The sequence below is a fragment of the Mus pahari genome, chromosome 6 (assembly GCF_900095145.1).
Source record: "Mus pahari chromosome 6, PAHARI_EIJ_v1.1, whole genome shotgun sequence".
NCBI lineage: Eukaryota > Metazoa > Chordata > Mammalia > Rodentia > Muridae > Mus > Mus pahari.
In genome coordinates, this window is record NC_034595.1 from 84,634,604 (window position 1) to 84,644,906 (window position 10,303).

At 46.0% G+C, this 10,303-nt stretch overlaps 1 protein-coding gene across 1 annotated transcript in view; it reads right to left on the reverse strand.

The window, feature by feature from the left end:
• Nucleotides 1-5,148: 5,148 nt before the first annotated feature.
• The window catches only part of Arid1a (AT-rich interaction domain 1A), a 77,141-nt gene continuing 71,986 nt past the window's right edge, over nucleotides 5,149-10,303 (reverse strand). Inside the window, exon 20 of the mRNA XM_029540217.1 lies at nucleotides 5,149-8,202. Coding sequence (XP_029396077.1) covers nucleotides 6,475-8,202 — 1,728 coding nt within the window. The 3' untranslated portion in view covers nucleotides 5,149-6,474. The remainder of the gene's footprint in view (nucleotides 8,203-10,303) is intronic.

The following is a 10,303-nucleotide window of genomic DNA, read 5'->3' on the forward strand; positions in this document are numbered from 1 at the left end:
TCAGGCCCTGGGATGTCAACTGCCCCCTGGATGTTTGCGTGTAAGGTGGATAATGTATAAGGCACATTTTAATGACTGATAAAGAGGAAACAGGAGTTTACAAAGTCATTTTTTTCAGGATTGGTTTTGTTTTTCACTGTTGCCAGCCCTGTGAGTGAAATGTTAGTGCCTCTCTGGGCACACTTGTGACTAGGGCCCAAGGTTGTGACTTGACTCTCTTATAGTCTTTGCAGCACTCTGACCTTAAAGAAACCATCCTTGCTTTGTGAATTCACAGGGGAAAGGGGCATGCAAGCTCGAGGCTCTGTCTGTCTAATACTGAATCCCCGCAGAATCTGCTTTTTAAAAAAGGCAGGGGTCCTTTTGTGAGAAATGAGAGTGTTTGCTGAAACACCCTTCCTTGGGAGGTAGAACTTTGACTAGATCTTCAGTCGCACTTGGCTGCAATCTCTCCTTCCTTCCCTTCCCTTCCTAGCCACCCAACCCCCTTCTCTTCTGCTGTTTTCTGGCTTCTATAGAAAAAAAAAACAAAAAACAAAAAACAAGGAAGCTGAATCTTGTGCTCCCAAAGCCCTGACACTCTGTCTTTTTGGACTGGAAGGTGTCAGGATGGGATGGAAGGTGGGGGGGTGTAGTGCTCCAAGGCTGTGAGAGGTGAGAGAGACAGTGCTAAGCAGTTTGCCTTCAGAGTCTACAGTTAAAAATGGAGCCTGCTGAGCCACTAGGAAGGCAAGGGAGACAGCTCCCACCTGGCATTAGGAAGGAAATACACCATAAGGCGAAGTTCACCAACAGAACCCTAGGCTGATCAATGCAAGCAAGCAATGGACATTCTAGAAACCTAACACTCAAGACGATGACACCAGTTTTGTCCTTGAAACTTGCCTTCCTCTGCATTTGCTGATCTTGCCTGAAACATCATCACAGCAGGCTACCCTTTGGCTTCAGGGACAAACTCTATCCACCAGCGTCCACCACCCTGGTCTGTCTGTCCCTTGCCTGTTGTAACACCATCTGCTTCCTCCTGTCCATGACATTTGGGTATTTGTTTTCCTCTTTTGGAAAATTAGCTTCTGTCTATAATGGTAGACCAGGGCAATCTTTCACCTAAGCGTTAGAGCACTTGCCAGTCTGGACAGGGAAAATGAGACAGATCATTTGTCCTAGACTGCTATATAAATCAATTTCACTTGATTTTTAATTTGATGTCATATTTTACAGACCAGGACATTAAGGCTCGCTAACAGAAGTGCCCAAGGTTACAAATGTCTTGAAGTCAGGTCCCAACCTTCCAAGTTGGCTCAATTAATATATTATTAAGAGTCTTACTGTGTACCTTAAGCTGGCCTCAAACTCACAGAGATCTGCCTGCCTCTGCCTCTTGGGTGCTGGGATTGAAGACATGTGCCACCACTACCTGGCCACCCTCGGATTCCTTACCATCTATAGTCAGTGGGATAGTCTAAGGCTCATGATGAACAGAAGCCATACCTTTCCAGAACTTGATACTTCTTTTCACTGAACATAAAACAAATCATCTACTGGTAGTTTCCAAGGAGGCAGGGCAGTGTTTAATAGCCATCCTGACATCAGGGGGATGACACCAATTAGGGTCTCAGACTTTTACCAAAAGTATCCATGTTTGACCTCTGCCATGTCACTTGAAGATGTTCACCCACTGCAGAGTACTAAGAATCTTCCCTGTTTCCAGGTGCAGGTATCAAACATGGATGCTTCAAAAACTATGCTCATGTTACTAAAACCCTCCCTTGAGCATTTGCCTTTGAACAGTTAGAAACTTTGACTCCACTGAGACTTGGTGGGAAGGCCTTAGCCCCTTGGGGGTGGCAGTGGCTGCCAAGCAAAGGAGCCAATGAGCTTCAGAGTATTGTTTAGGCAGGATTTGGCTGCTGCCCAGCTCTGAAAGAAGGTTAAGGTCATTTGGGGGTGGGGGTGGGGGGAGGGAGGAGCCTGGGAAAAGAACTACTAGCCACACCCCTGGTTCTCTACTGGCCAGGTTCTATTTACTTCTCAAAAGCCAATTACTCACAGCTCGCTGGTTAGCAGTCCCCTGCCAGCAGCTCCCGTCAGAAACTGGAGACTGGGCAAGGCGGCCCCCAGAATTGCCAGAGAGCAGATGAAAGGAGCCCAGGAAACAGAACTCCTAGATAATGCTCCACACACAGCCCAGAAATGCACCTTCTAGACTGGGAAGTGCGAGCTTAAGAGTTCCGTAACAGAAACAGCTACTGCAACTACTAAGTAAAGATGTGAAAAGCCCCGCCCCCACCCCCTTTAAAATGAGAAACCATCTTGTCAACTTCTTCCTCAGTAAGTACTCATCCCCATGCTTGTCCCTGACTCTGGTAACAGCCACACCAAGTCTGACTAGCACTTGACTAAAATTCTTGAGACACTTTTGTCTCATGCCAAAGACAATAGAAACCAACCTCCCAGTGGCAATCTGTGGATGGAGTAAGTATGGTGTGCCACTTGCTGGGAGAAACTTGGACCTTGGTCAGAGGGCCTTGTTTTGCATACGAAAGGGAACTCTTTCACTTACCTCAGAGACACAAGGGTGTTGTAGGACTATTTGCCATCTATTTTGTTCAGCTGACAGGTGTGTAACAAAAACAAAAACAAAAAAACAGTCTCAGGTCTCAAGTATCTACACTCACCTTTTGTTAGTATCTCTGATTATTCCAGAAAAAAAAAATTGAATCTTTAATTTCCTCCACTTTCCTAAAGGAAGGAATGATAGAGAGGGATGCAGGGAAAGGGGTATCACAAGACTGATCTAAAAAGCAGCTGCATCTGTCGCTAGGACACCACTCGGCTAGTTCCTAAGTAGATGCAGTATGTCAGGATGCATGTTAGAAAGGGATGGAGCAGTGAGCCTCAAAAGCTGTTTATATTTCAGTGGAAGACGGCAGGGAAGTATGAAACTGGGTAGAAAGGAAAGCAAGATGGGAGGGAGAGGAGGGAGTAAAAAAAAGTGTGTATGAGTGTTTTTGCCTGCATTTGTGTTTAGTGCCCGTGGGGGCCAGAGACAGGCATAAGACTGCAGTTACAAACATTAGTAAGTTGCCATGGAGGTGCTGGGAACTGAACCTGGTCTTTACTGGCTCTCAGTATCTATGCTGGACAGCTCACAACTGCCTGTAACTTGAGGAAATCCTTTTGGATTNTTTTTTTTTTTTTTTTTTTTTTTTGAGACAGGGTTTCTCCTCTGTATAGCCCTGGCTGTCCTGGAACTCACTTTGTAGACCAGGCTGGCCTCAAACTCAGAAATCCGCCTGCCTCTGCTTCCCAGAGTGCTGGGATTAAAAGGTGTGAGTGGTGAATACCAGGTTACGTAGCAAGTTTGAGGCCTGAGCTCCAAGAGCCCTTGTCTCAAAATAAATATGGTGATCGGGAATATACGACCATGTATTCCAGTGTGTATAATATACGACCATGTATTCCAGTGTGTATAATATACGACCATGTATTCCAGTGTGTATTCATGCACAAGTGGAGGTCAGAGGGGAAATTTAGAAGTAGAAGAGGGTTCTCTCCTAGCATATGGGTCTTGGTGAACTGGAGTGTGAACTCAAGTCATTAGGTTGGGCAGGAAGTACCTTTAGAAGTTGAGCCATCTTGCTAGCCCACTCTTTAGAGGTTGAGCCCTAACTCAACTCATGAGCCTTGGTGATGTTAGGCACCATGCTCTACCACTGAGCACTACCAGACCTGACATGAACAAAGGTGAGATGATAATGGGAGCTATGTGTGTAGTTATCTGATGAGAGCATTCTGCTGTGGTAGAGGAATATACAGAACAACCCCAATGTGGAAAAACTCCTTGGACAGTAGAGTGCAAGAGGGTGGGAGCCAGCCAGATGAATGACAGAACAAATAAGTCTTATGACATAAATAAAGGCTTTGGGTTTTTTTCTCTATATAGACCAAGTTGACCTGTAAGTCTCAACAGGATGGCCTCTGCCTGAGTTCTGGGACTTAAGGTGTATGTCATGCCCTGAGCATTGTAGGAGTTTGCTCTGACGTTTAATGGCTTGCTCTGGTTGTATATGCTTGTACCCATGCAAAAGCACAGGATGGGAGGGCTATTTTAAGAAATTTAGAAAGATGTGACAGTGATGAATTTCTGGTGGCAGTGGTTGAACTGAGCGTGATTTCCTCAAGAGTGACAACTGGATGTACAAGAGTCAAGGGTTCAGTGTGAAACTGCATGCCTTTAATCTCAGGAGGCAGATCTCACAGACCTCTTGTGAAGTTCAGGCCTACCTGTTTCTACAAAGTGAGTTCTGTAACAAACTGAACTACAGTGAGACCTTGTCTCAAAAACCACAAAATCAACAATCAAAATGAGTTAAGAAATTTTTCTGACCAAACATCAAAGGTTGTATTTGCCAATTACCGCAAAAACTGAGAAAAATAGGCTTCCAGACCAGTTTCATATATAAGAAAAAAAAAAAATATATATATATATATATTCAAGCTTCCAATAGCGATGCTGAAGTCTGGTGTCAAGAGAATGCCAGACTTGCAGGTTCAGTGGACAGAAACTGCTTCTAGGTAAAGGCTATTCCTCTTTGTCAACCACTACTCAGGAGAGCACATTACGGGTATTCAAGAGAACAGGATTCTTCATCCCCTACAGAAGGTCAAGTGTTCATTACTTCTGAGACAGAGAGACTCACTATATAGCTGTCCTGGAACCAAGTGGACCTGGCTAGCCTGGCTAAAGATTTTGATTAGTTTTCTGTTTGTGCACCGGCTCATGTACATGGAGCCCACCGAGGTCAGCTCATGCTCCATCTGGGGGTGGTGGACCATCCCTGGAGCTGGAGCTGGAGCTGGAGCTGGCTGTAAGCCACAGTGAGGGCTGAGCCTGCAACCTAGGAAAAGCTGTTCATCCATGAGCCATTTCTCCAGCCTTGGTTGAAGATGTAGTTTGAACTGTGTGTGTGTTTGCGTGTGAGTGTCCTGCTGTATCCCTGGTCCATGTAGATGCAGGCACAGGTGCTAGTCAGAGGGTCGGCCCAAACATGAATCCTCCTAAAACTGCAGCGCTAGCTAGGTTTCTAGCTATAGGCAAAGGTTTTAAATAATTTGAAAATAAAAAAAAAAAAGCTTCACAAAGTCTTACCAAGATTTAATGTACATTTATTCTTAACACGTGGAACATATAGTATAAAGATTTCATACTGAATAAATGATATTCATTAAGCCAAAAAAGGAAAAAAAGGAGGAATTTACATCAAGTTTTTAGCTACATTGTTGAAATACAAATATGCAGATTTTATCACTGAAAAAATCTCAATTGTGTTTCTTCATCAGGAACTTCAACTGAACCTAGAACTTTTTCACACCTCGATTAGAAAGGAAACAAAACAAAACAAAAACCCAGAAAAAAATAACCTGTAAGTTGATTGGCTGCTGAGCCAGCAAGGGCTTTTTACAGAGACCTGTAGAGCATTGCACCAAGAGGGGCAATGTCTGGCAAGAGATTAAATAGCTGTGTCTCGCTTTGTGCAGGTCACCAACTTGTTAACTCGCCATACTATAAAGGGGTAGCTGGGAAGGGGACCAAACTGTGGAGATTCAAGGGTATGTGCAATGTACAACGTCATATATATACACACGTGGCAGCGCAGCCGCTGCAGCTAAAGGTTAAAACCAGTTCTAAGAGGTGATCTCAGGGTTATTCATACAATCAAGGAGGAGAGAAAGAGGTCAGGGTGTTGTAGGTTCACACATGATACTTTGGGGGAAAAGCCTTTTTTTTTCTCCTCAACATTTAACTAAAAACATGTTTAAAAACTACAGCTTGCTGCTGACCCAGCGTCTTCTCTCGTTTCCATGTGAGACATTATTATTACAGTATGTTTACAGTATCAGGTGTACAGTACAGTACATGAAAGGATCTACACTCTACTGCACAGGCCTCTCCAGTGAACAGGGTCTGCTCACAACTGCGAACTTCTCGGCTCCTGCGAGATTGTGAATGGACAGCCACAAACCACACAGCTCAGCAGTCACCTTTGTCCTTCAGGGTTTTTTTGTATTTTTTTTCCTTTTTTTTTTTTTTTTTTTAACCATTAAAAACAGTTATGAAATGTGGCATCCCGTTGATGCAAGGACTGGGAAAGCCATATTTTTTTTTCCCCAAACTCACTGTAAACAACAGTAACTTTGGTTAAAATAAAAAAGTCTTCTATGTAGGCAGAGCTTTGTCTTTTCAAATAGGGTGGGCTCCTGAGGGAAGCAGGTGAGGATGGGGAACAGAAGGGTGTGAGGGAGTGAGGGTGGGGAGGAAAGAGAACAGGAGAGGCTTTCCCAAGGGAGAAGCTGGACAGCACAGGGTAAACTGGATTCTGAGGTGGTTTTGCATAAATAAAGGGCAACAGTCAGTTTCTAAGTTCTCCACACACTCACACACACACGGGGAGGGGAGGTGTCCCACGGCTGTCATGACTGGCCAATCAAAAACAGTACATCACAAATGACTTGTGAAACCAGTGAGTTCATCAATGGTGACACGGAGATGTCCAACAGCCGTGACTCATACAGAGTGAACTCTGAGTGGTTCTCATCCACCTTGGCCAGGGCAAGTAGTGCTCGGGCAGCCCTCCGCATCATGTCCACACTAGTTGGTTCAAAGGGTGGATTCTGCATATGCAGGAGGCTTGCCTGGCTCTGCTGGAACTGTGTGGCAGCAAGGCTGTCCTCCAGGAAACCCAGGAGGTTGCCGATGCTGCCCTTCTGCACTGCAATGGCCCGGGCTGCCAGGCTGTCCCCCTGGGCCAGATTTGCCAGCAGTACCACGGCCATCTCCCGGCACACTGGGTTCTTTCGGTCACTGAGGAAGCGCACCATGGTACTATACAACTTCTCCAGGCGGCTGAAAGGGGGCGTGGCCAGGATCAGGTCCACATTGTTGTCCTGGATGCTGAGTTTGCTGAGGGTTTCCAAGACCAATCTCTGGGGAGAAAGGACGGCATTGGGGCCTAGGGTTGAGAAGGGGTCCTGGGCTTCAGCTGACGGGCAAACTGCCCAGTGTAGGAGTCCGTCCAGGACAGGCAGGCAGATGCTCTCAGGATACGGGGATAGGTCCAACTGCCCCGAGATGTTGGCGAGGGTGACCAGCGTGTTTTCCCGGAGCATCTCCAAGCAGTCCCACCACCACTCCACTTTGTCACAGCTCACCCCTTGGTCCTGTTCCTCCTCCTTCTCATAAGTTAGTGGTGCCTGCTTCCGCTCTGGGTGCTTGTGGTGCAGCAGGATCAGCTTGCCCAGGATAAGCAGCAGCCCTGGGTGTTTGGACATCTCAAAGTCGTTGCCTGGCACAAATGACAGGCTCCGGATGGTATTGGAGACACAGACACAGCGCTTAGCAAGGGAATCCTGCCAGTCCAGAAGGGTACACAGTGGGGTCTCATCCTTACTATGGGGTTCATCCTCTAAAATTTTTATGTTCCGGTGGCTCTGTGCTGGACTAATGCCAAATGGAAACTTGCTGCTTTCCTTGGTGGCCTCTGCACTCTTTGTCCCCTCATCAGTCAATGTGCTCGACCGGGTGGACAACATGTCATCCATAGTGGCTGTGATCCTTTTTTCTGGAAGGCCATCGGGCGGGGGGCCCTCCTGCTCTGTTGTCCCTGGTGTGCCCTCTACTGTTGTGAGGTGTTTCCGAGCGGGCGTTGGGCAGGGCACATAAGGCCGGGAAGGCAGCAGCTCTATCTTGCTCTCAAAGTGGGTCTGGATATGCTCAGTGGTATCCCCACCACCAATCCGCCAGTGTAGCAGGCCACTGTCAAACTCCTGCACGCGCCCAAGCTTATCTGAGCAGTCCACCACAAACGGGTCATTCTTCTGCACGATCTTTACCGGAAGCTTGTCAAACTTACTGACGAGCTTCTCCTCACTATTCTCTGAAGGTGGCTTGTCCTTGCCCAAAAAGGCCATCTCCTCATCATTTCCAACCCCTTCTTCCTCTTCCTCCTCCAGTTTAGGATCAAGGAGTTCTTCTTCCTCTTCTTCTTCTGTGTGAGCTGGACTAGACACCTTGGTGAATCTCCCAGGGTCTAGTAATGTTCTCTGTCCTGGGTCCCCTACCTCATACTCCTTTAAAATGCCAAAGATTTCAATCAGGCATCTACGGAAATATTCCACAAGGAGCTCTAGCAAGCCTGGGAGCTGAAAGAGAGAAAAAAGGAAATAAAGGAAGGGAAGAATTCTTGGCAGGAGTTCCCAAGATCTTATCCAATTCATTCATTCCCATTCTCTCCCTCTCCCTCTCCCCACCCTCACGGATGAGGCAGAGCTGTCCCATTCTGCAGGCTTCCCCAGCACACCGTGCTTAACTTTGCCCTAACCATTTCCTTCCTACAGATAAAGCAAGACGTTTTCTTTGACCCAAAACAATGGCCACATAAGCCTGCTTCCAGCAAGGCAGAAATGTGAGCTAAAATCTACCTCACCTGTCAGTTACACCCAACCCCTTTGAATACTTCTTTCTGAATGTGTCTTGTGTTTTTCACTAGGCATCTGGTCACCGCCAGTGTCAACCTAAAGTGGATTCTGTTATCTCATGGCCACATGGAGGCCAAGTCCTAAGCAGGCGGGGATGACCCCCTTCCCAACATGAGCAAGAAAAGGGAACGCGCTGTCAGCAGATGTCCATCTGCTCTCCACTAGTTTCCAGTCACAGTAACTTTTGCCCGAAATCCATCCATCCACCTGATTACTAGAGTTGTAGAGATCTTGGTTTGAATATTGCTTTTCCCAGAAATTAGTTATATGGAAATGGCGATAAATCCCTGAGCAGTAGAAAGTTGGTCCTGGTATATAGGAAGTGAACAAATCTATCCCTTACTTTCTGGTGGACAAGAATATCATAGAATGGAAATAGTCATGTGCTGAACAGATATGGTGAGTCAAAAATGTAATCTGAGGTTTTGGGAGACCAGGGAGAGGTCTATCTGCTTTGAGTTCAAGGCCAGCCCAGGATATATAGTGAGTTCCAGACCAGCCTGAGCTACAATGTGATATCCTTTATCAAAAAGCAAAACCTAAATAAAGGCAGGCTTTGTAATCAGAAAGACGCTCAAAGTTATATGAACCTGAGCAAATATAAGACTACGACCTGGACGTGCTAGTACATGCACTTGACCCAGCACTTGGGAGGTAGAAGCAGGTGGATTTCTGTAAGTTCAGGACCCATACAATGCACGTTCTACACGTTCTAAGCCAGTCAGGAATACAGTGAAAGTGTTTCAGAAAACCAAGATGAATATGAGCCCATTTACTCAACTCTCCTATAAAAATGACATGAAACAAAATAGTAATCAAAGCAAGAACACATTAATCCAATGAAGTATCCTTTAGTCGGCTCCTCCATCAACAAATCGGCACATTCAAAGATTCAAATATATAGTGACATAGGCAGTAGAAATATGTCCCCAAGGGTTTATCTTCCATAACCCTGCCATCATAATAGTAGTAACACGTATTTCTTTTAACATACAAGATCTCATGTGTCCCACTAAAGATGACTTTGAACTTCTGATCTACCTACACCTCTCAAGTGCTGTGATTATGTGTGCAACACCACTCCTGATTTATATGGTACTATAAGCTCATCTCTAGGCTATGACCATGTTAGGGAAGCACTTTACCATCTCAATGACAATCCCAGTCTCCAGTCCTGAAGTTCTTTTTGTTTTTTGTTTTTTTGTTTGTTTGTTTATACAGGGTTTCTCTGTATAGCTCTGGCTGTCCTGGAATTCACTCTGTAGGCCAGGTTGGCCTCGAACTCAGAAATCTGCCTGCCTCTGCCTCCCAAGTGCTGGGATTAAAGCCATGCGCCACCACGCCGGGCTTTGAAGTTCTTTTGAATTAAACAAGAAGAAAAAGAAAGAAAAGAAATGAGAGCAGCACAGCAGTCAGGGCGCACGCCTTTAGTCTCAGCACTCAGGAGGCTGGGAGATTTCAAGTTTGAGGCCAGCCTGCTCCACAGGACTTCCCGGATAGCCAGAGCCAAACACAGAAACCCTGCCTTGAAAAAAAATTAATAAATGAACGAAAGGAAGCATTATGGGAGGAGGAGAGACGATTTCTGAAGTCATCTTTCTATCTTTCGATACATGGGAACTGAATACAGGTTCCAGTGGCAAGTGCCTTTGTACACTGAGTCACCTTGCTGAATCCTTCCCAGTGACAAAGTTCCCCCAACTGTGCATAGTGACTTTAATCCCAGCACTGAGGGATGGAGTGGGGGGGTCGGGGGAGAGAAGAG